This window comes from Schistocerca cancellata, chromosome 6, assembly GCF_023864275.1.
Source record: "Schistocerca cancellata isolate TAMUIC-IGC-003103 chromosome 6, iqSchCanc2.1, whole genome shotgun sequence".
Classification (NCBI taxonomy): Eukaryota; Metazoa; Arthropoda; class Insecta; order Orthoptera; family Acrididae; genus Schistocerca; species Schistocerca cancellata.
The window spans coordinates 486966215-486992219 of NC_064631.1; the positions used below are offsets into that span (position 1 = coordinate 486966215).

Genomic DNA, 26005 nt, shown 5'->3' on the forward strand with positions numbered 1-26005 from the left:
AAAAAATCAGATAGTGACAAGAATCTAGTGGATGTTAACTGAAGTCAGTTTTTTGAGAAGACATATACCGCTGGAAAAAAGAAGTACGTTACAGTTACAGAAATTGTGAAGGCTGCACTTGCACTTGCACTTTCCCATTGTCAGGGAACATCTTGAATGAAGACGTTGCAAATATGTGTGAAACAATGTTGAATGCTCATTTGACTGTAAGAGATGCTGTGGTGAATGTGTTTGAGGAAAAGGATCACTCTGTAATTATCACTCAGGAACTTCTTCATTTGGGGCACACAGCTGATGTCTGATGTTTGAAAAAGAAAAAAAGTAAATATTGAACACAGTGAACAGGCTCTTAAGAAAATGAAACAGGAAGAAAAGGAAAGAAGACTGACATTGACAGATTATTGCATGATGCAAACAAGTGCTCGAAAGAAGCATTAAATAAAAATGAATTAGTGTGGCCGAAGAGATCTTAGAAAGTTCTGTGAAATCTAGGGAACAAGAAGTGAAGAAAATTAAAGACATAGGCAAGGTACAGCAAGCAATTGATAAATGAAAAAATAGTGTTATAACAACAAATTTTACAAATTAGCAAAAAGAGTGAACTAATTTTGTAAAGAAAGGTAGATGATTTTCTATATTACATTTAAAAATTAAAAGTTGTTCAAATTTTGTTTGTATTATTCTGAAAATGGTACCATATAGCTGCCCTTTAAGGCCTTTTCTAGTTTTAGGTATTTTTGTGCTGAATAGGAGTGTTACAGTGTATTATACTAAAGTACACTGATGTTCCTGATTTATTATTACTATTATTATTATTTCTTTCCTTTCTCGGACGTTATGTCTGGTTAAAAATGGAAAGTGACGCAGACTTTGATCAAGCGTGACTTCCTTTTAACTGTACGGTATATGTTACATTGCATTTAGGAACTTTTGGGTAATTGAACATGTATCAATAATTACAGATTTCTATAGTTGTATATATAAGTTTGGATGTAGCTGTATTGTGTCGATGTACTGGTGGATATTGTGTGGTGTGACTCCTGTAGTTGATAGTATAATTGGTATAATGTCAACTTTATCCTGATGCCACATGTCCTTGACTTCCTCAGCCAGTTGGATGTATTTTTAAATTTTTTCTCCTGTTTTCTTCTGTATATTTGTTGTATTGGGTATGGATATTTCGATTAGTTGTGTTAATTACTTCTTTTTATTGGTGAGTATGATGTCAGGTTTGTTATGTGGTGTTGTTTTATCTGTTATAATGGTTGTGTTCCAGTATAATTTGTATTCATCATTCTCCAGTACATTTTGTGGTGCATACTTGTATGTGGGAACATGTTGTTTTATTAGTTTATGTTGTATGGCAAGTTGTTGATGTATTATTTTTGCTACATTGTCATGTCTTCTGGTGTATTCTCTATTTGCTAGTATTGTACATCCGCTTGTGATGTGATCTACTGTTTCCATTTGTTGTTTTCAAAGTCTGCATTTATCTGTTGTGGTATTGGGATCTTTAATAATATGCTTGCTGTAATATCTGGTCTTTATTGTTTGATCCTGTATTGCAATCATGAATCCTTCCATCTCACTGTATATACTGCCTTTTCTTAACCATGTATTGGATGCGTCTTGATCGATGTTTGGCTGTGTTAGATGATACGGATGCTTGCCATGTAGTGTTTTCTTTTTCCAATTTACTTTCTTCGTATCTGTTGATGTTGTGTGATCTAAAGGGTTCTAGAAGTGGTTGTGAAATGGCAGTGTTGTAGCCGATGTATTTATATGAGTGATTGCTTTGTGTATTTTGCTAGTTTCTGCTCATTCTATAAAGAATTTTCTTAAATTGTCTACCTGTCCATAATGTAGGTTTTTTATGTTGATAAATCCCCTTCCTCCTTCCTTTCTGCTTAATGTGAATCTTTCTGTTGCTGAATGTAGGTGATGTATTCTATATTTGTGGCATTGTGATCGTGTAAGTGTATTGAGTGCTTCTAGGTCTGTGTTACTCTATTTCACTACTCCAGATGAGTAGGTCAATATTGGTATAGCATAAGTATTTATAGCTTTGGTCTTGTTTCTTGCTGTCAATTCTGTTTTCAGTATTTTTGTTAGTCTTTGTCTATATTTTTCTTTTAGTTCTTCTTTAATATTTGTGTTATCTATTCCTATTTTTTGTCTGTATCCTGGATATTCATAGGCATCTGTTTTTTCCATCGCTTCTATGCAGTCGCTGTGGTTATCCAATATGTAATCTTCTAGTTTAATGTGTTTTCCCTTGACTGTGCTATTTTTCTTACATTTGTCTGTTCCAAAAGCCATATTTATATCATTGCTGAATACTTCTGTTATCTTTAGTAATTGGTTGAGTTGTTGATTTGTTGCTGCCAGTAGTTTTAGATCATCCATGTATAGCAAATGTGTGATTTTGTGTTGGTATGTTCCAGTAATATTGTATCCCTAATTTGTATTATTTAGCATGTTGGATAGTGGGTTCAGAGCAAGGCAGAACCAAAAAGGACTTAGTGAGTCTTCTTGGTATATTCCACACTCAATCTGTATTGGCTGTGATGTGATATTATTTGAATTTGTTTGGATATTAAGTGTGGTTTTCCAATTTTTCATTACTATGTTTAGGAAATGTATCAATTTAGGATCTACTTTGTATATTTCCAATATTTGTAGTAACCATGAGTGGGGTACACTATCAAAAGCTTTTTGGTAATCAATGTATGCGTAGTGTAGTGACCTTTGTTTAGTTTTAGCTTGATATGTCACCTCTGTACCTATTATCAGTTGCTCTTTACATCCTCGTGCTCCTTTGCAACAGCCTTTTTGTACTTCATTTATAATTTTGTTCTGTGTTGTTTGTGTCATTAATTTCTGTGTAATGACTGAAGTTAATATTTTGTATATTGTTGGTAGGCATGTTATGGGGCGATATTTAGCTGGGTTTGCTGTGTCTGCTTGGTCTTTAGGTTTCAGATAAGTTATTCCATGTGTAAGTGTATCAGGGAATGTGTATGGGTCTGCAATGTAACTGTTAAATAATCTATATCCAAAAACAAAGATGATGTGACTTACCAAATGAAAGCGCTGGCAGGTTGATAGGTAAGTTTGGTAAGTCACATCATCTTTGTTTTTAGATATATTTTTCCCACGTGGAATGTTTCTCTCTATTATATTCATATTGTTAAATAATTTAGTTAGATGTGAATGTGTTGAAGTGAACTTCTTTAGCCAGAAATTTGCTATTTTATCTTTTCCAGAGGCTTTCCAATTGTGAGTAAAATTAATTGCTTGAGTGACTTCATGTTGCAAAATTATCACTTCAGGCATTTGTGGCATCATCTTGTATGATTCTGTTTCTGCTTGTATCCACCGTGCATGCCTGTTATGTTGTACCGGGTTTGACCATATGTTGCTCCAGAAGTGTTCCGTGTCTGTTATGTTTGGTGGATTGTCTATTTTAATGTGCGTGTGTTATCTATTGTCTGGTAAAATTTCTTTTGGTTTGTGTTGAGTGTTTGGTTTTGTTTCCTTCTATTTTCACTTTTTTTGTATTGTCTAAGTCATTTGGCCAATGCTTATAATTTCTGCTTCTTTTCATCTAATTGCTCTATCACTTCATGTTGTGAGATTTTACCTAACCTTTTTCATTTTTTGTCTGATATTTCATTTCTTATAAATTGTGTTAGCTGTCCGATGTCTTTTCTCAGTTTTTCTATTCTGATCTGTAGCCTGTGTTGCCATGCTGGTTTTGTGGGTTTCTTCTGTGTGTTGGTTGGTTCTGATCTCTGCCTAGTGTCTATATTTAGTGTAGTAGGTGCTCCTATATATATCAGTAGTTGTAACTCTTCCATAGTTGTATTTTCATTTATTTTATTGTGTATGATTGTGTTGATAGTTGTTATTGTTGTTTCGACTTGTGGGTTATTTGGTGGTCTATGCAACAATGGTCTAATGTCTGTATTTGTGTCTTTGTATTCTATATATGTCAGCTGAAATTTTTCTTCTATATATAACATGTGTGTCACTTCGTGTTCTATTTGTGCTTGTTCTGGTGGCTGTCTTAAGATTTCGTTTTCCTCTTATTAAACAATCAGAGGAAAATGAAATCTTAAGACAGCCACCAGAACAAGCAAAAATAGAACACGAAGTGACACGCATGTTAGATATGGAAGAAGAATTTCAGCTGACATATATAATAATAATAAACATCAAACAACAAGTACAACAAATACTAGAACAAAATAATGTGCAATCAGAAGAAGAAGAAAATACAGTAATGGACTCAAACATCCCAGAGCAAACAAACAAAGAACAACATGCATCAATTGTTTAATTGATGCGTGTTGTTCTTTGTTTGTTTGCTCTGGGATGTTTGAGGCCATTACTGTATTTTCTTCTTCTTCTGATTGCACATTATTTTGTTCTAGTATTTGTTGTACTTGTTGTTTGATGTTTATTATTATTATTATTATTGTCATTATTACTGTTGTTGTTATTACATGTAACTTTTTAATAGTTTTATATGTTGAGTACAATTAAAACAATAAATAGGTGTGAGTTGGGCTGGCTGTGGGGAGGCTGGAGGGCAGATAAAAAAATGTGATTCGGTTCGTTCTTTCCTAATCAGACATTTGAGTCATTATTTATCCTTCTTTATGTCCAAGTCAGTAAAGCCAGTTTTCATAATCAAAATTATCAGTAAGTCAGTAATTTTACTCTTGGGTTTGGTTTCCATCTCTGCAAAACTCAGGAAAGTTGACAGCATGAAATCATAGTTGGCATGCAAGTTGCCTTTAGATCAGGCCCAGGTTACTTAGACGCAGGGGCAATATTGTCCTATATACTGTCTGTAACTGATTGTCATTGTACTGCATTCTAAATTCTTGCTGGTCTTTATGGTTAGAATGAAACATAATGAATCAGAGAGTTTATGGTAATCCAGTTGATGACCTTGAAAACAAATTATTGATCTTTGTAGTTGATAAATTTTCATTTAAAATGCTGATTTAATCTCGAGATATCATTAATTTGCACTTACCATTCACCACTGCAGGTGAGTTGTAAGCATGAGTCAGTAATAATAAGAGACACGGGGCAGAACCCTGAGGGACTCAATCATGAATAAATCCCCATTATGATGCGTTAGATATTAATTACTTGCACTCCACCTCTTCCAAATTTATTTTCTGTTGGTTATTTTATCAAATTTCCTTTGGAACCACTGATACTACGGAGCTTTCTGTAATACACTGCTTTGCAAATCTTAAGGACTAGGTAGAAAAATAACATGTTAACATGGCAATGAATGAAAGTACAGGAGCTTGTTGCCAGAGGTCTTCCAGTCATGCACAGAAAGTTGGACAGTACATGGCATGAGGTCATCATGAGTACAGCGCCAAATGGGGCTGCCCCCACAACATGAGACAGTTGACGGAATAGGAAAAGATTGTGTATCAATCAGTGAGCAGTTATGGTGCACTTTGGTGGTGTTCATCATTAAAAGAAGGCCTGGGGACAACATTTGGATGATTTCACATGGGGAAAAATCATCGGGAAACTGGAAGAAGGACAAAGTGTGACGAGTGTAGCTCAGGAGTTTGGTATTGTTCACAGCATTGATTCACGCACATGGGAAGCACTTCAAATCAGTGGTACTGGTGCTTGAAAGAGAGGAGGCAGTGAACTGTGGTCAACTACAGTAGCAGATGACCACTATATTGTGCAACAGCCAAGAAGGGACCCATGTCAAATAGTAGTGCAGTTACAACTACATTTAACAGGAATGCAATCATGCTCCACAGTGGCACAACAGGTGCGTGGTGGTGGTTGTCTCTCTGCTCTGTGATCAGTATGTTGTGTTCTGTTGACACCCATACAACTGCAGCACCATTTGTGATGGTGCCAAGATCATAGAGACTGGTCAGATGATGAGTGGGATTGTGTGCTCTTCTTGGATGAGTACAGATTCAGTCTGAGTAGTGATTCTGGACATACTCTCACCTGGTGAGTTAGTTAATTTAATGTTACATGAATCATTTGCATTATACATCATAATGATGCAGAATGAGTCATTTTACCTTCACATCAGAAGTTAATTTGTAAATATAATTACATGCTGGACATTTATAAGTGTTAAAAAAAAAAAGAAGTAAAAATAGATTTGAGTTAGTAATTCCTACTCACTACCTTTTAGACATTACAAAAACAGAAACTCTTCTTCAGGATAGAAGGAGTTCTCAAGCAGAAAATTTTCCAGTTTGTTTTCAAATTTTACTTTTCTGTCTATCAGACATTTTTTATCACTAAGTAAGGGATCAAAAATTTTTGTTGTGGTATTGTGCACCCTTGCATGAACATCAAGAGCTCGGATGGAAACCCAGTTCTAAGCAAAGAAGGGAAAGCAGAAAGGTGGAAGGAGTATATAGAGGGTCTATACAAGGGTGATGTACTTGAGGACAATATTATGGAAATGGAAGAGGATGTAGATGAAGATGAAATGGGAGATACGATACTGCGTGAAGAGTTTGACAGAGCACTGAAAGACCTGAGTCGAAACAAGGCCCCCGGAGTAGACAACATTCCATTGGAACTACTGACGGCCTTGGGAGAGCCAGTCCTGACAAAACTCTACCATCTGGTGAGCAAGATGTATGAAACAGGCGAGGTACCCTCAGACTTCAGGAAAAATATAATAATTCCAATCCCAAAGAAAGCGGGTGTTGACAGAGGTGAAAATTACCGAACAATCAGTTTAATAAGCCACAGCTGCAAAATACTAACATGAATACTTTACAGATGAGTGGAAAAACTAGTAGAAGCCGACCTCGGGGAAGATCAGTTTGGATTCCGTAGAAGAAATGGGAACACGTGAGGCAATACTGACCTTACGACTTATCTTAGAAGAAAGATTAAGGAAAGGCAAACCTACGTTTCTAGCATTTGTAGACTTGGAGAAGGCTTTTGACAATGTTGACTGGAATACTCTCTTTCAAATTCTAAAGGTGGCAGGGGTAAAATACAGGGAGAGAAAGGCTATTTACAATTTGTACAGAAACCAGATGGCAGTTATAAGAGTCGAGGGACATGAAAGGGAAGCAGTGGTTGGGAAGGGAGTGAGACAGTGTTGTAGCCTATCCCCGGTGTTATTCAATCTGTATATGGAGCAAGCAGTAAAGGAAACAAAAGAAAAATTCGGAGTAGGTATTAAAATCCATGGAGAAGAAATAAAAACTTTGAGGTTCGCCGATGACATTGTAATTCTGTCAGAGACAGCAAAGGACTTGGAAGAGCAGTTGAACGGAATGGATGGTGTCTTGAAAGGAGGATATAAGATGAACATCAACAAAAGCAAAACGAGGATAATGGAATGTAGTTGAATTAAGTCGGGTGATGTTGAGGGTATTAGATTAGGAAATGAGACACTTAAAGTAGTAAAGGAGTTTTGCTATTTGGGGAGCAAAATAACTGATGATGGTCGAAGTAGAGAGGATATAAAATGTAGACTGGCAATGGCAAGGAAAGCGTTTCTGAAGAAGAGAAATTTGTTAACATCAAGTATAGATTTAAGTATCAGGAAGTCATTTCTGAAAGTATTTGTATGGAGTGTAGCCATGTATGGAAGTGAAACATGGACGGTAAATAGTTTAGACAAGAAGAGAATAGAAGCTTTTGAAATGTGGTGCTACAGAAGAATGCTGAAGATTAGATGGGTAGATGACATAACTAATGAGGAAGTATTGAATAGGATTGGAGAGAAGTTTGTGGCACAACTTGACCAGAAGAAGAGATCGGTTGGTAGGACATGTTCTGAGGCATCAAGGGATCACCAATTTAGTATTGGAGGGCAGCGTGGAGGGTAAAAATCGTAGAGGGAGACCAAGAGATGAATACACTAAGCAGATTCAGAAGGATGTAGGTTGCAGTAGGTACTGGGAGATGAAGAAACTTGCACAGGATAGAGTAGCATGGAGAGCTGCATCAAACCAGTCTCAGGACTGAAGACCACAACAACAACAACATTGTGCACCCCATTTTGTGCTAGACAACCTTAATGCAAAATAATGAATGTCGTTTTTCCTTCTGGTATAGTAAGTATGTACATCCTTGTTCCTTTTGAACTACAGTGGATTATTTACAACAGACTTCATGAGGGAATAAATATACTGTGAAGCAGATGTCAGAATGCCCAGCTCCTTAAACAGATGTTTGTAAAATGATCATGGGCGAGCACCACATATTATTCTTACAGCATGTATTTAAGCAGTGAAGACTTTCTTTCTTAAAGAGTTACCTCAGAGCATTATTCCATATGACATTATCAGATGAAAATATGCAAAATATGTCAACTTACTCATTTGTCTCTCCCCATATTTTCCAATGGATGTGGATGAACTAAGTTGTTTTAGGAATTCCAAAATGTACATTCTCTAGTTTAAATTCTCATTAATATGGGGACCTAAAACTTTTGAAGTTTCCATCCTATTTATTATTTACTCACCATGTGTTACACTTATCGTTGGTATAGTACCCCTCTATGTGCAGAACTGGTTATGTTACGTCTTTTTAAAATTGAGAGTGAGACCATTCACAGAAAACTAGTCACTGATACATTTAACACTTTGTTTCAGTACAGTCAATAGATACACATAAAACAGAACCAAAAATTTACATTCCTAGCTTTCGGAACAAATGTTCCTTCATCAGGGAGGAGAGAGGGGAAAGAAAGGGAAGAAGAGAAAGGAGATTCAGTTACTCACAACCCAGGCTATGAAGCAACAGGGAAAGGAAAATAGGGAGGGTAGCAACCATGCCTCCATCGTTGCTACCCTCCCTATTTTCCTTTCCCTGTTGCTTCATAGTCTGGGTTGTGAGTAACTGAATCTCCTTTCCCTTCTTCCCTTTCTTTCCCCTCTCTCCTCCCTGATGAAGGAACATTTGTTCCGAAAGCTAGGAATGTAAATTTTCAGTTCTGTTTTATGTGTATCTATCGGCTGTACTGAGCTGAGGTAAGTACTGGCCAGCCCCTCTATCTTTTTGTTAGTATTTGTTTCACATCTTTATATGAGATTTTCCATTAATCATTTAACACCTTGTTTACTATTTCTTTTGTTGCTGTATGTATGCTTGGGTTGATTACAATACTAGTTCCATCTGCAAATAGAACTTATTCTGCTTGTTGTATATTAGACTGAAGACCATTTTAATGATTTAATCTCGAGACATCATTAATTTGCACTTACCATTCACCACTGCAGGTGAGTTGCAAGCATGAGTCAGTAATAATAAGAGACTCGGGGCAGAACCCTGAGGGACTCAATCATGAATAAATCCCCATTATGATGCATTAGATATTAATTACTTGCACTCCACCTCTTCCAAATTTATTTTCTGTTGGTTCTTTTATCAAATTTCCTTTGGAACCACTGATACTACGGAGCTTTCTGTAATACACTGCTGTGCAAATCTTAAGGACTAGGTAGAAAAATAACATGTTAACATGGAAATGAATGAAAGTACAGGAGCTTGTTGCCAGAGGTCTTCCAGTCATGCACAGAAAGTTGGACAGTACATGGCATGAGGTCATCATGAGTACTGCGCCAAATGGGGCTGCCCCCACAACATGAGACAGTTGACGGAATAGGAAAAGATTGTGTATCAATCAGTGAGCAGTTATGGTGCACTTTGGTGGTGTTCATCATTAAAAGAAGGCCTGGGGACAACATTTGGATGATTTCACATGGGGAAAAATCATCGGGAAACTGGAAGAAGGACAAAGTGTGACGAGTGTAGCCCAGGAGTTTGGTATTGCTCACAGCATTGATTCACGCACATGGGAAGCACTTCAAATCAGTGGTACTGGTGCTTGAAAAAGAGGAGGCAGTGAACTGTGGTCAACTACAGTAGCAGATGACCACTATATGTGTCATCTATATATGTCATCTTCCCAATGCTATGCACCATCCTGGTTAGATCTCATTTCTTTGTCATTATCATATATAATCAACATTAACAACAGTGCAAAGCTTTTCCTATGCCAGTTCCACCACTATTTTTCTGTTACCATTAGTGGTACAATTTTGTCCATGAAATAAGAAAAAATTAATGAAAAAGACTTTTGTGTGGTGACCTTTGTGATAACAGTCTCCATGTAGTCACCTCTCGGCACTTAGTGTCAGCATCATGATCACTGTGCAGTAAGTATATATGGATGGAAACAGACGGAAAGAACAGAATGTGCTAAGAATTTTAATTCTTCCTGTCAAACCCGTATCTAAACATGCAGGTAAAAACTTTCTCCAAAGAAAATATTTAATTTTTGCAACTAACAGGCTGACTTTCTTTTCACAACATTTTATTTCTCACATCTCTTATTTTTACCATCATTCTCCAACTCATTCATAACAGTTTTTTAAAATAATGGAAGCAGTAAAAATTACAAGTCACTGTATAGCTGGTCGATAGGCACACTCAAAAATGAGTAAAAACATTGATAAGCTTTCAAACAAGTCTTTCATGTACTTGTGTGTATTCAAGTGTGTATATGTGTACTTTGTTAGCTCTGAAGAAGAGTTCATCTGAAAATTTAGAAACATTTTCCATCTTGTTTATGTACCTATCAACTCCGTGCCTCAGCTGTGTGGTGAGCTGTTATCTTTACTCCTGCCATTATTTATATATCACCAAGGACTGCTCATTACCATATTTATATTTCCTTATATCATATTTTTTTATTTTATTTTCCATTCTGTGAGTCATTTTATGTCATTTCTATCCTTAAACTTCTGATCCATGATTTTCTTCCTCTTTCTGTTTTCTCTGCCTTGCTTAATTTCATCATATTTACACTTATAGCTCCAGTTTATTTGTTTATTATCTCATAACTTGTCAACTGACCATTTTGTAGCTTCTACTTTCTTAAGTTTTCGTATATCAGTGGTCGCTGCCATTTCACTACTGATTTTCCTCTTGTCCTATCCCAGTGTGTCTCAATTTGCCCCAGGCCTGATTAACTTTCCTGCTAATTCCTATGCATTAGTAAATATCAGTGCCAGAGTTGTTGAGAAACAACTGAAACCACTAGAATCTAACAAAGCTGCAGGGTCCGATTGTATCCCTATCATATGCTGTATCAAATTTGTGGCTATGCTTAGTAGTTGGAAGAAAGCACTGGTCACATGCATCTACAAGAGTGGTAGTAGAAGTGATCCACAAAAACTACCATCCAATATCCTTGACATCAATTTGTTGTAGAATCTTACAACTTATTCTGAGCTCAAACATAATGAGGTATCTTGCACAGAATGACCTCATCAGTGCCAACCAGCATGGATTTCAAAAACATTGATCATGTGAAACCCAACTCACAGTTTTCTCACATGACATACTGAAAGCTTTGGGTCGTGGCAACCATGTAAATGTAGTATTTCTTGATTTCTGAAAAGCATTTCACTCACTACCACACCTATGCTTATTGTCAAAAGAACAATTATACAGGGTGTCAAGTGAAATTTGTGACTGCATTGAGGACTTTTTGGTAGGGAGGACACAGTGTGCTATCTTGGATGGAGTCATCATCAAATGTAGAAATAACTTAGGGTGCATCCCAGGGAAGAATGGTGGGGCCCTTGCTGGATCCTGAAAACATCTATCATGTGTAGTCCAATATGCACTTTTCTCACAAGAAATCTTGAAAGCCACGGCTGAAGGCAGTCAGGTAGACACAGTACTTCTTGATTTCCAAAAATAGTTTGACTCAGCACTACACCTACACTTATTATCAAAAGTAGATTTTATAGTAAATCAAGCAAAGTTTGTGAGTGGATTTTGATAAAGAAGTACTCTCTGTAAGAAACTGCAAAATTATCCACTCGGATCTTGATTAGATTTCAAAGTGGTGCAAAGGTTTGCAGTTTGCCTTAAATATTCAGAAATGTAAAATTGTGCACTTCACAAAACTAACAAAAATAGTATCCTATGATTACTACATTAGTAAATTAGAACTGAAATCAGTGAAGTCATACAAATAAAGAGATGTAACAGTTTGTAGGGATATGAAATGGAACAGTCACATAATCTCAGTTGCAGGTAAAGCAGATGGTAGCCTTTGTCCATTAGTAGAATACAAAGGAAATGCAGTTAGTGTAAGATTAGTTACAAATCACTGATGCGACCCACATTAAAGTACTACTCATGCATGTGGGACTCATAGTAAATAGCATTAACAGAACTGTGTTGAACTTATGCAGAGAAGGGCAGCACAAATGGTCACAGGTTTGTTAGACCCTTAGGAGAGAGGCACAGATGTACTGAAGAAATTGAACTGGCAAATGCGTGAACACAGACACAAACTATCCTAAGAAATCCTACTTACAAAGTTTCAAGAACCAGCTTTAAAAAATGAATTGAGAGATATACTCCAGTTCTCTATGTATTGCTCCTGTAGTAGGGACCATGAAGACAAGATTAGACTAATTACAGCATGCACAGTGATGCTGAAATTATCATTCTTCCTGCATTCCAGAAGTTATGGCACAGGAAGATGCCATAATAACTGGTACAATGGGAAGTACCCTCTGCCATGCAATTCAGAGTGGTTTGCAAAGTACGGACATAAATATAAATGTACAGGCCTCCCATCTGGTAGCTGGAAGTTTTTCAGTTTTCTGGTTGTAGTTAATTTTGCTAATATCTTTTTTCATGTGATTATACAATTGTTTTGTCATTTAAGATGTTCCAATGATTTATTTGTTTCAGGATGTGGTACTGCAATAGCTTTTCATCCAAAGGAGCCTTTAATTTTTTTGGTTGGCAGTGAAGATGGGCAAATTTACAAATGCAGTACTGCATACTCTTCCCTATTCTTGGAAACATATGAAGCACATCATATGGCAGTGTATAAAATAGATTTCAATAAATACTGTCCAGATATTTTTGCTTCATGTAGTGCTGATTGGAGAGTAAAGATATGGGAAGATAATAGAAGGTAAGCAATGACAAACATCATTCTCTTGACAAGCAGTGTGCCCATTAGAAAAAAATATATGTTTGTACACTAAATTCACAGCAGAAAAGTTATAGAAACAGGGACAATAAGAAGTGTTCTCCCAAGCACACAAACTGTTTATCTGATATTTACGTCACTGCACATACTACCGTTTTTTTGGTCAGAAACAATCTCAAAAGCTTATAAGGATGGTCAAGGTTGTGGTGAAAGGAAAAAAATAAAGAAAGAAAAATCGATATGTTTTGGTGTTTTCAAGTTATTTGGCACTGAAGTTACCCAATCACAAATTTCACCACTGGCATCCACTAAAATGTGGTAATGCACAGACATCTGTGGATCTGTGAGTTACTTCCTGTTCAAATGCTCATTATCGGTTAAAATGAAACATTTTCATAATTGTAAATTTAAGCTAGGTGAGCAAAAGTGACATTAGTTCAGTCTGAGGAAAGCAAACAAAGAAAAAGTTTCACAACACTTTCTCTGGCAAGCAGCTTGAATGTGCACACATGACAACCTGAATGGGTTAATTTGTTAATTTCAATGCTAAATAACTTAGAAACAATGCAACATATAAAATTTTTCCCTTAACAATTATTTCTTAGCACACCCTCCCCTATAGCACCCTTAAAAGCTTTACACACTCCTTCTGAGCACCACTCATGTTCAGAAAAAACAGAACACCTTTAATGACTAAAGATAGGACGTTCCTTAGGATGTTCCATAGAAATCATTAGCATTTCAGTCACTTCAGTACATAGTAGGCACAGGGTCTGCCATGAGCCCTGATAACTTCTCCATATGTGATGGCATTGATGCGTGTAAGGTGCAAATGGTGTCCTGTGGTATAGTCATCCATGCTGCATTCACCTGGTTCCAAAGTTCGTCTGTGGTGGTTGGCATTGGGTCACAGCACTGCACTGCCATTTCACCATACGCTATTGTTTTTGACTGGTGATTACTCTGGAGATCTGGCGGGCCAGGGCAAAAGCCTGACATTCTGTGACATCAAGAAGGCTCATTTTCACACAGAAACATATGGCTGTGCATTATCTTACTGAAAAATAGCTTCTGGGGTGTTGTGCAGGAAGGGTATTGCTACGGGTCACAGGATGTCATTCACGTTCAGACTAGTCAAACTGCTCTGGACACACACCGACTTTGATTTGTAGTTGTACCCAGTAGCACCCCACACCATAAGGTCTTGAGTAGGCACTGTATGTCTTGTGCAAATGCAGTTGATGTGATGCCACTCCAGCTGTCTGCGGCAAACTAAAATGTGGACATCATTTTCAAACAAACAGAAACTAGATTTGTCTGAAAACACTATCTGATGCCATTCCTGTCCCAAGTGAATTCATTCCATACACGATTGCTGTTTAGCACATTTCTGCACATTCGTCAAAGGTAGGTGGGGAAGTGGACAATGCCCACGCAATCCATGCCATAATAAACTGCAATGGACTATCACCAATTGTATACAACGTGTTATAGTGTTCCACTGTTGCACCAGAACTGAGGAGGATGTGTTTCTGACCTACAATGTCATTTGGATGAAATTTCAATTTTCTCGAAAGGCATTGTGGGTGGTGTGATCTGACTCATCTTGTCACATTCTACGGCCTTTACTGAGCCATTCTGCACACACCCTCTGCACTGCCAAAACACTTTGTCCCACATAAGATGCAATTTCCTGGATGGATGCATCACATTTTCTCATGCCAGTAATGCACCCTCTTTCAAACTCACTGATTTGATGGTACAATTCATGCACACGTCTGTGAGACATCCTGAATGTCTGCTCAGGTCGCGCTGATCCATTACCTTGGGTTTATAGTGACAATGAGAGCCACAGACGCATTTGACCGGTAGGTGGTGTTGTACTGCAATATTGATGTTGACATCAAACCTGCGGGCCGATGTAGTTCAAATGCTAATCATTTCTGCAGAACATACTAATGTACATGTCCTGTGAATATGAACATCCATTCTCTAATAGTTCAAGGTGTTCTGTTTTTTCTTAACATGAGTATATAACATTCATAATAATCTGCATCTTACATTCCTTATTGCCTTCTACCAAATACCAATTTGAACAGGATTTTTCAAGGCAAGTTTAACTGATGCAAATATTTTCCTTTTTTATTCCACATTCCTTGAAAAGTAGTTTATTCCAAGAATTGTAAGACTTGTGTGCTAAAGAATTTACTTATTTTGTTTTCTTGACACCTGTAGTGTGAGCTACAATATGTCTAAAATAAAAGTTGACACACTCCATAACCAACATACTATAATTTTATTCCAGAATGAAATTTTCACTCTGCAGTGGAGTGTGCGCTGATATGAAACTTCCTGGCAGATTAAAACTGTGTGCCCGACTGAGACTCGAACTTGGGACCTTTGCCTTTCGCGGGCAAGTGCTCTACCAACTGAGCTACCGAAGCACGACTCACGTCCGGTACTCCAGCTTTACTTCTGTAGGAAGGTAGGAGACGAGATACTGGCAGAAGTAAAGCTGTGAGTACCGGACGTGAGTCGTGCTTCGGTAGCTCAGTTGGTAGAGCACTTGCCCGCGAAAGGCAAAGGTCCCGAGTTCGAGTCTCGGTCAGGCACACAGTTTTAATCTGCCAGGAAGTTTTATAATTTTATTGTTTCCCACTCAACCAATCTTCCATTCACATGAAGCACTGGTTAACTGTCACAGTTCCAATTGTTACTTTCAAGTGGTGTGAATATCATTTCATCATTTTGTAAGTTATTCAATGAAAGTATGCTGTATTCTGTGGATGAATAAGCATTTATAGTTGACGTTTCATCCATAGTGGTTCAATTCAAGAACGTTTATGAAAATTTCATGAAAAATTTCCACACTCCAGTATTCCCACTCAGAGTAATGTTCAGAAGTTGATAACAAAGTGGCAACCCAGTGGCAGTGTGTCCAGTTCTATGTACTTTTGTATCCTGTTGTGGGTGTTGCAAGCTTGTAGCTTGTCAAGAAATTTGCCCAGGTAGCCAATAACAATAGAACTTGATTACTAACACAGAGAGTATACAATAACATTTGGTTCTGGATAGGAATAAAAATGATTTCGGAATGAATGCAACTGAAAGATCACCCTGATCTGATGAAAGTTTGTCACTAACACAGTAACAGTTCTTGGAGGTACAAGGTGAGTAGATAATCTGTCACAGTAAAGGAGACACTGCCAGACAAGATCTGTTTGTGTGGTACTAGTGATGCCCTAGGTAGGTTCCAATGGGCTTGTACTATGCTCTGATGAATAACTTGTGGAACCTCAGATGTCCAGTTTTGATGTCAGGGTTGTGACTGGAACTTGCACTAGCTGACAAGCTGCTAGGTGACATCAAGTAAGGCTCCCCAGACAAGGAGTATGAGGAAGTTGTGTAGCATCACATGGTTCATGGGGGCAAGCTGCTACCAGCAATAACAACACAGTATACAGCAGATCTGTTGCCCGCAGGACTGAAGCAGCTATCATAGGCAGTTTGGGCTGCAGTTGTGTAGTAGGCATCTCAACAAGATGGCAACCCCTGGCACTCTGTTGTGTGGTGTGCGGCTGGATGATAAGTTGCCAGCCAGATGTCAAATTCCTCTTCCTGATGAAGGAAACGGTGGAGTCTTCTCGCTGCATAGACAGTCACTGTGATGTAGAAGGCAGCCAAGGATACGGCATTCCGCTTCACAACAGAGGAGATGGTGAAGCCATTTTGGAGAAGCGGACCTGAGAATAAACAGGAATCAGGCAAGGTCACTGTTGAGAAAAGTGACTGAATCACTGAAGGCAGTGTGACCTGTCATGGCCAGGCTCAATGCAAAACTTCTAGGACCAAAGAAAATGAGGGCCATGGAAGTTGATCTAAGGGCCCTGAGATGGTGCTCCGAAGATAAGGGGCGGACACTCTGCAGAGTGAAGTAGACCATGGAGCATGCAGCAAATGATCATGACCGGAGATGCCCGAGGCCAGCAACCAGGGTGAAGCAGAGTAGACCAGAGCACTGGATTAGGTACATCATGCACTAACAAGGGTCTGTCAGAGGCAAAAATTGCAAGAGTTGTGTGTGACAAGTCTGGGAAAAGTAGCAGGTTCCCAAGGATGTGGGTGGGACATCAGTAACAGGCAAAAAGGATGACAGAATGCAGGGCCTCACATGTGGATGGGACAAGTTGTGTTCAGCAGGAGCAGCAGTGGATGAAGAAATGCCACTGCTGGACTGAGAAGGCGATGGCACAAAGGTGGCATGTGCCTGTGCCTCAGGAAATACCAGGGAGGATCTGTCAGTGGTGTATGGCAAGTGAGCCATAGGTGTGTGCTGTGTGGACCTGTGGCATGCAGGCTGGCAGCATGCAGGCCACCAGTTTGCAGGCTGGTAGCATGCAGGGGCCTGAAGAGGCGCCAGGAATGGCACCGAGGGTGCCAGCAGTGTTTGAACAAGCCACAGAAGGTGCCCGGCCTGTACACTGCAAGGCATGCTGTATGATGCTGAAGCTGGCTGACTGGGAGGATGGTGGCAGCATGCTGGCAGCTGATGGGAGACAGCTACGCAAATTAATGGTGGCCGCCAGAACACGAGGGTGCTAATGGGGCCGGCTGGGTTATATGGGCTGGAGAGGCCATAGCAGTAGCCAGGTCCAGGCACAACAGTGCTATCAGAATGCTTGAAAAAGTCACAGACTTATTGTCACCAGTGGTAGCACCAGTCCGGCGTCTTGATCCACCCTTGTGAGGAATGCCAGCTGTGGCTGCCTGTTGGGGAAGGAGGCATGAACATGAGGCAGGTAAGACCCAAAATAAAATGGGAGGAAGTGAAGGAGGGCACTGGAAGCAAGTGTGGAGGATCAGCAACAGACAGAAAGGAAGGTGGCATGACGTGAGGCATGTCAGGAGGTGACTGGCTCGAGTCAATGGAAGTGGAAAAAAGATGAGTGATACCACCATCGGATGGAGAAGAGAAGTCTGCAGAGTTAGTGGATGCCGAGGTGACAGGAAGTACGAGAGAGAGCTTGATGTAGAGGGTCGTTGACTGGGCTGGCTGTGGAGAGGCTGGCTCCAGTGGGGAGGGGGGGGGAGATGCACTGAAGCTGGTTGCACTGACGCTGGTGGCCCCATAGCAGGAGGTCCCCAAGAGGGAGGCTTGTGAGGGAAAGGGGAAAGGGCTGGAACAGATATCACCAAAGTGAGCAGTGCTGGATTAGGCAACATTGTAGTGGGTGCTGCTGGGGCCTGTCGTGCAGAAACACCAGCAGGGCTCGTGGCCCAGGAGCCTGCAGGGACAGTGGTGCAGGAGCTGCAAGGGCCCATAGTGCAGGAGTTGGAAGCAGAGGGAGGCACAGGAGTCAGTGGGCTGTGGGTGCTGAGGTTGGGTCAGGGGAGGCAGCTTTCAAGGCGAGTGTGCCAGATGCGGTGGGGCTGGAGGCTGCCAGGAGAGAAAATTCAGGATGAACAGAAACCTGAAAGAAGTGGACCAGTGCAGCAAGGAAAGCAGGCCATGAATCTGAGGCATTCTCAAAATCTGGAGGCAGACAAGACGAATTCTGGACAGGGGAGATTGCGACGGGAGAGAAGCTGCCGAAGAAGCTCGGTGGTGTGCAGCAAGTGCCGTGTGTGATGCAGAAGTTGTGCTGTCCTGTCTGCAGCAAGTGGGGGTATCACCACTGAACATATCTGGATCAAACAAGCAATGCCCCATGTCAGACAGTGCAACTGTTAACTGTTGACCTAGTAATTGGAAAAGCTACAGGAGCGATAGTGGCATGGCAAATGGTCAAGTGAGACAATGAAAGAAAAGTGAAACAAGGTCTGATATAGATAGGGAGCAAGAGAAGAAGACAGTTGCAGTGAAATGTGGAAGCAGAGTGCAAAACTTTTGGAACAAGGTCCTGAAAGCAAAACAATTATACCGAAAAAAAGAAATGTTTACCCTCTTTGCTACTTTAGTATCCCATTGTGGGTAAAGCATGCTACAAGAAGATAAATGTTCACAGGTAACCAAGAACAATAGAAATTTGTTACTAAAACAGAGAGTACACAATAACATTTGGCTCCAGATAGCAACTGAAATGGTTTCAGAATGAATACGACTAAAGATAATCCTGATCTGATGAATGTTTGTCACTAGCACAATAACAGTTCTTGAAGGTACTAGGTGAGTAAACAGTCAGTCATGGTAAAAGAAATGCTACCTTAGGCAAGATCTGTATATGTGACTCTGGCAGTGTCTCATGTTCCAACTGACATGCACTGTGTTCTGACAAATATCTCATGGAACATCCAATGTCGGGTATCGATATCAAGATGTCGAGTGTTGATGTCGAAGCACTGACTGACAAGTTGCAATGTAGTGTCCAATAAGGCTGCCCAGTGGAGGAGTACTAGGAAGTTACGTAGTATCACGTGGCTCTTGGGTGTGAGTTAGTGCTAGGAACAGCAGCACTATAGCACTACATCTAGTAGATGTTGTGTCCCTGGATAATGCAGCTGCTGTCACAAGCAGTATGGGCTGCAGATGAGCTACAGGTGCCTTGACAGGGTGGCAACCTGCATAGAGAGTTGTGTGGCATGTGACTGGATCATAAGGTGCCAGCTGGGTGTCACACAAGCATCTTTTCATCCTGTACTTATGATGTGGCACACGAAACCATGCTGTGTTTCATGTGAATTGGCAATACTTTGAGCTGATAAAGGTAAGGTGGTTAAGTATTGCAGGAAGTTGCTTAAACAGGTTGTGGATGTGAACTTGACCTGACACTGTATTTTATGGGCGATGAAAATTGGTGTAAAGCAAAGCATATGACTATTAGAGAGATGCTGAATGAAACACATTTGGCTGTCAAGAGAGCAGTGTGTGACTCCTTCAATGACTACCATGGCAGAATATTATCAAATGATCTTTCCTAGAACTCAAAGAAATTCGGATCGTTTTTAAAGACTGTTAGTGTCCCCAAAGTTATGGTCCTGTTCCTAGCGAATGAGACGAGAACTGAAATTTAGGGTAGAAAAGCAAAAGCTGAAATGCTTAACTCAGTTTCCAAATGTCCCTTTGAAAAGGAAAACCCAGAAGAATTGCCCCAATTCAATCCTTGTACCACTGAAAAGTTGAATGAAATAAGTGTTAGTGTCAAGTGGTGTTGAGAAACAGCTGAAATTGTTAAAATTGAACAAATCTCCAGACCTTTATGAACCCTTGTCAGGTTCTATACTGAATTTGTGGCTGAATAATCCCCTCTCCTAACTATAATCTGTCATAGATCCCTCGGACAAAAAACCACGCCCACTTCTAGGAAAAAAGCACAGCTCACACCCATGAGGGAAGTAGAAGTGATCCACAAAACTACAATCCAGTATCTTTGAATTGATTTGTTGTAGAATCTTAGAACATATTCTGAGCTCAAACATAATGAAGTATCTCGAACAGATTGACCTCCTCAGTGCTGACCAGCATGGATTTCAAAAACATTGATCATTTCGCACTTTTCTCACATGATATGCTGAATGCTTTGGATCATGGCAGCCACGTAATTGCAGTATTTCTTGATTTCCGCAAAGCATTTGACTCAGTACCAAACCTATGGGTATTGTCAAAAGAATGATCATATGGAGTGTCAAGTGAAATTTGTGACTGCATTGAGGACTTTTTGGTAAGGAGGACACAGTATGTTATCTTGGATGGAGAGTCATCTTTAGACATAGAAGTAACTTTGGGTGTGCCCAAGGGAAACGTGTCACAGGCTTATTTAATCCATGGGAGAGTGTCATAGAGGTACTGAAGGAAATGAATTGGATGACTCTTGAAAACAGGTGTAAACTATCCCGAGAAGAACCTATTACCAGAGTTTCAAGAACCTGCTTTAAATGATTACTCTAGAAATATACTACAATGCTCTACATATCGCTCACATAGGGACCATGAGTATAAGATTAGAATAATTACTGCTTCCCCAGAGGCATTCATACGATTATTCTTCCCACATTCCATATATGAATGGAACAGAAAGGTACCTAATAACTGGTATAATGGGACGTACCCTCTGCCATGCATCTCACAGTAGTTTGCAAAGTATAGATGTAGATGTAGGTTTTCACCTTTGTGAAGCCACAGCAAGCTGAAAGAACATCTGGTGGTAAATGATGTTTTCCAGTGATGAGGACATTCACGCAGCACTTCTTGAATGGCTCCAGGACTGAGGAATGGACTTCTGTATCAAGGAACTGAGATACGATGGTGTGACTGTTTCTTTGCAGAGACTTGATGACTGTTAAAAAATAGTCATGTATCTCTGTCACTTTGAAGTATTATTTGACCGACCATAGTAATGTGTAACACTTTTGGAAGTCCTCTTTTAGGTGACTCTTTCGCTCACTCTCTACCTTGTAGTGTGACACAGGTTCTGTTGCTGTGAATGCTTGCTTTAGCTTGTGAGTGTAGATTATGACAGGAGTTCTAAGTACATCATTATCAAAAGTTTTTCTCAGTGTGTAATTACCATAAATGGGCCATGATATAGTGGCTGAGACAGCTTTCCATTCGCATCATGGTGAACAGAAACTTGCTCACCTGTCATGGAAGATGAAATACTCTTTTATATCATAATCCTTTGATGTAGCTGGGCACTGCTTTTGGATCTCACACAGCAACAACTGAAAAAAGTTCAACACTTCAATAAAATTGTTTCATCTATGAGGAAAATTCTCTAGGCAAGTGAAACACTACACTTGGGTTTATCAATAGACAAGTTCAGTGATCAGCACAGCGAGGTCAGATTTGAGAGCAGTTTGCAAAACAAGCCGACAATAGGTAACAAAACAAGCAAGACAATAAGTAACTTTTTTGTCCAGCAGTTGTATGTGTGGCATGTTGACATTGTAGGCATTCCATTAAACCATTTATTGTGAAGTGGTGGGCTGTTGTTTGTACCCTGGATATGTCAACTACTGCCCACAGAGCATTACAGATAGTTAGACCTCATCATGCAGTGTACTACTGATGTGTGTCACATTCACGGTGCAGATAACATCATCACCAATTTTCTGTCCCAAATCTGAGATGTTTCTCAAGACAGACCATGGCCCATAGTTCCATTCACCATGCATCAAGAAAGGTTTGCAGACTATATAACCGTATCCACCCAGATGTAAAAGTGTTGGTATGATTAGTGACAGATAGGTTTGTGTGCCCCAATGTTTAATACGACTGTTACCACTGGATGTGGAGTTGCCTTGCATGCCAGTGTTCAGAAATTAATTACCATACACAACCATAACTCAGATAGTTCACAGATCCCATGAAAAGATTCTGTCACATCCACTTGGACATCAATGGACCACCCTCGGGTTCTGAAGAATTCTGTTACCAACTTTTGATCATCGACAGAAGGTCTCGGGTCGAAGAAACTCTCCTGCATTACAGCACTGTCGAATTGATTGCATACATCTTCATGGAAAGCTAGATTGCTTGGTTTGGTGTACCCAGGCTGGCTACCACTGATCAGGGCCTCGGCAAGATGGTCTATTCAACACCCTATGCTGGCTCCCTTATAGAAGTGACCGTGAAGGTGATCCTAATGTGCCATATCGGTTCGTGGACTGAAGTGTTGCCCTGGATCCTCCTCAGCATTCGATCCTCATAGAAAGAAGAATTACGTGCCTCCCTAGCAGAGGTGGTGTATGAGGAACCACTAGTCCTACCATCTGACTTTGCACAAACTTCTACAGATGGCCTTCAACAAGAACTACCAGCTGTCTTGCAGTGCAGCTGTGCACTATTCAGAAGATGTACTTGCCACCTCTGGCTCCCCACACACCACCAAGGTATTCATACACAAAGAGCTCTTTCCATGTGAATTCGTCATGATGAGAGATGACACGGTTTGGGCAGCCCTGTAGCTGCCATACACTGGCCCACGTTGGGTACTCCAATACTGGCCACAGACATTTGTTATTTGCTTTGCGTCAAGTCCATGACAGTCTCCCTCTCCCATCTCAAGCCCGTTTGGGTCCTGCAAGACACTCGGCATACATTGCAACCCGAGGATGACACCTCATTTGACACTTCTGGCAACCAAAGCATACTGCAGCTTCCTACCACACACAGCAGAGTTATCTCTCAGTGACTGATCTCCTGCTGATCTACCATCACCATCAGCTCCAGTTTTGCCATCCAGGTCATGCTACAGCCACCCACAAAATCCACGTGTGCTGTACCATGTGTACACTAATGCATCAGTTAAGTCAACCACTCAAGAAGCGACCCAGCCGCGCCCACTCACATGCCAGCCACAATACTGCCAGTCAAGCGCATCTGCCCCAGCTGCATTCATCAACACAGCAGCCCACAGTGCTCCGCACTCCTGTTGGGGCCTTTCTATGGGAGAAAAAATTTCAACACAGTCTCCAGAGACCCTCTGCCATGATAAGAGAATGATCTTTGGACTTGGCAGAGAAAGAATGGTGCAATCTGGGTCTTGGTCCAAGGAAGTAGCATTCACTTATGTGGGCTAATAAAGTTTATGTTGATTTATGCGCTGCATCATTATTTGTGGCAGCATAAATGCTAGCCTGTACTATGATCTTCCTACGCCAACACTTAATTGTATTTGTTCACAGTCCACCACAAACAAAAAACTAATTAATCCCAAACTATTTTCACATTGAGACTACCAGTTGATTCATGCAATCTGAAGACGTTCATCAAGCATCCTCTATGTAGTAATTGTTTATGTTGGCTGTAAGATTAGTTTAACATAATTGTAGCTTATAGAAGTGTATATATTTTTCACTTTCATAATGTATTACATAAGCCGATAACTACTAGAATATGAACATTAATGGCTAATCAAATGTGGCAGAAGTATTAGTACAGTACCACAAATTTCAGTGTTGGGATCTAAACTGAGACTGTTAATTATTGAAATACTGTGGAAGTATATGAAGACTGTTAAAATGTTTGTTGCATATTGATTCTCTCGAGGAAGAAGATAAGCCACTATTGTGTGCTGCATGTTGGTGCATTCCTCACTGTTTTGGTTATTTACTAGTTCATCTGCATCAGACTTCATAATAATGCAAAAAAACTCCACAAATTTGAATATAGTTCTTTTTCATTGCAGTGGTATGCAAATTGTTTTAATATTGCTTTTCTTTTCATTTTGAATCATTTTTGTAGGCATGTTCTTGATATAATTCAATGTAGAGAACAGGAGAATGTTTTAAGATTTATTATTCTTAATTTTGGTGTGGTTTTTTGGTCACTGCATGACACATGACTTGTCATTCCATGATAATATACTTTTAGTTAGGATGTATCTCAGAATAAGAGTTACATTCAGTATACACTGCCGGAAAAAAAAAAATAGTTCATCTGGAAAGATGATGTCGATTTTGATCTGATGACAGCATATGCCACCTGGGGGATAGTAGACATAATGATAATGGTTGCAATATTGTCCATCAACAGATAGCATAGTGGCATAGCTGCCAGATAGTCATCTGTGTCTATCCTTTAATAGGGAATGCTCACAGCCAGAAGCTCAATGTAGCGTAAACATGTAAAGCAAGCAAGCAACCACACCATGGAGCTGCACTTGTGCTTCCTACAGCCACCTGAGTTAGTTTGAAGGGGACAAATTGTAGCCTTCCAAGTCATGAAATGATCCTTTCAGAGAACTGCCACACGAGCTGGTCATGCTGCATCTGTTGTGCAACGATGCTGGTGTCAGGGGTCACGTGAAAATTCTCACACCCATAGTCTGGGTGTCCATGCAGCAAAGACACCCACCAGGATCGTCGTACTGTAAGGACAGGAGTGGCAGATCGTACAGCTACCACAGCACACATAAGAGGACCTGTGGTCCTAAATGTGTCAGTGTGAAGTGTTACAAGCAGATTATTAGCAGCAGGAGTATGGGCACACACATCTCTAGCCCATCTTTCATTCACACAACAGCATCGATTTGCACAGCTCAATTAGTGTCATCAGAGGATCACGTGAAAGACGGAATGGCGCAGTTGTCTTCAGCAGTAAAGCAGGTTCTGCCTGCACACAGGTGATGGTTTTTTGTGCATATGACAGAAATCTGGTGAGTGCAGTCTCATAGAGTGTATTCATTTAAGATATACTGGCCCCACCCCAGGTCTTATGATCCAAGGTGCAATAAGTCACAACTCTTGTTCGCCTTTGGTGTTTCTGGAGGGGATGATAACCAGCACTTTGTATGTGCAGAATGTTGTTAGATCCATTCTTTTGCCAATCTTGCAAGAGGAAGGTGATGGATTGTTCCAACAGGATAATGCTCACCCATACACTGCCCGAGAATCTCAGTGTGATCTACAAGATATGCAGCAATGTCCTCGGCCAGTACGATCTCCAGACTTGTCTCTAATTGAGCACATGTGGGATATGATGGGATGAGAAGTGACTCGTGCAACGTGTCAACCTACAGCTCGTACAGAATTACGTGAACAGGTCGAGCAGGCACGGCTTAACATATCCCAGAGCAGTATTCATCATCTGTATGATCAACTGGATGCCAGAGTCAGTGCCCGCATTGCCAACTGTTGAGGCCACACCACGTCACTAATGTGGGTGTTCGAGCATGGGTCAATACGTGGCACCTCAGAACTGGTTGTGCTATTGATCTATAATTGTAATCATTTCGTGCACTCTGTATGCACTGTTGCAACATTATATAAAATTTTTCACTTCAGTGGGTTTCAAATAAGTTCATGTTCAGGGATGGATGCAAATTATGTAATTCTCCTGAAATAAGAATCACAGACTTCTCTAATATTTTTCCCCACAAATCTTCTCACATCGCCATTTACTAATCGTGCCTCGTGATGCCAATTGAGGAGCTACTCAACCGAATAGTAGCGGCTTCGGTCAAGAATACCATCTTACAACCGGGAGAGCGGTGTGCTGACCCCATGCCCCTCCTATCCACATTCTCCACCGAGGATGACACGCCGGTCGGATGGTCC

At 40.1% G+C, this 26005-nt stretch overlaps 1 protein-coding gene across 1 annotated transcript in view; it reads left to right on the plus strand.

Annotated features, from left to right (window-relative positions):
• The window catches only part of LOC126088399 (dynein intermediate chain 2, ciliary), a 259102-nt gene that overhangs the window by 202570 nt on the left and 30527 nt on the right, over nt 1-26005 (plus strand). Inside the window, exon 9 of the mRNA XM_049906538.1 lies at nt 12763-12991. Within this exon, the coding sequence (XP_049762495.1) occupies nt 12763-12991 (229 nt within the window). The remainder of the gene's footprint in view (nt 1-12762; nt 12992-26005) is intronic.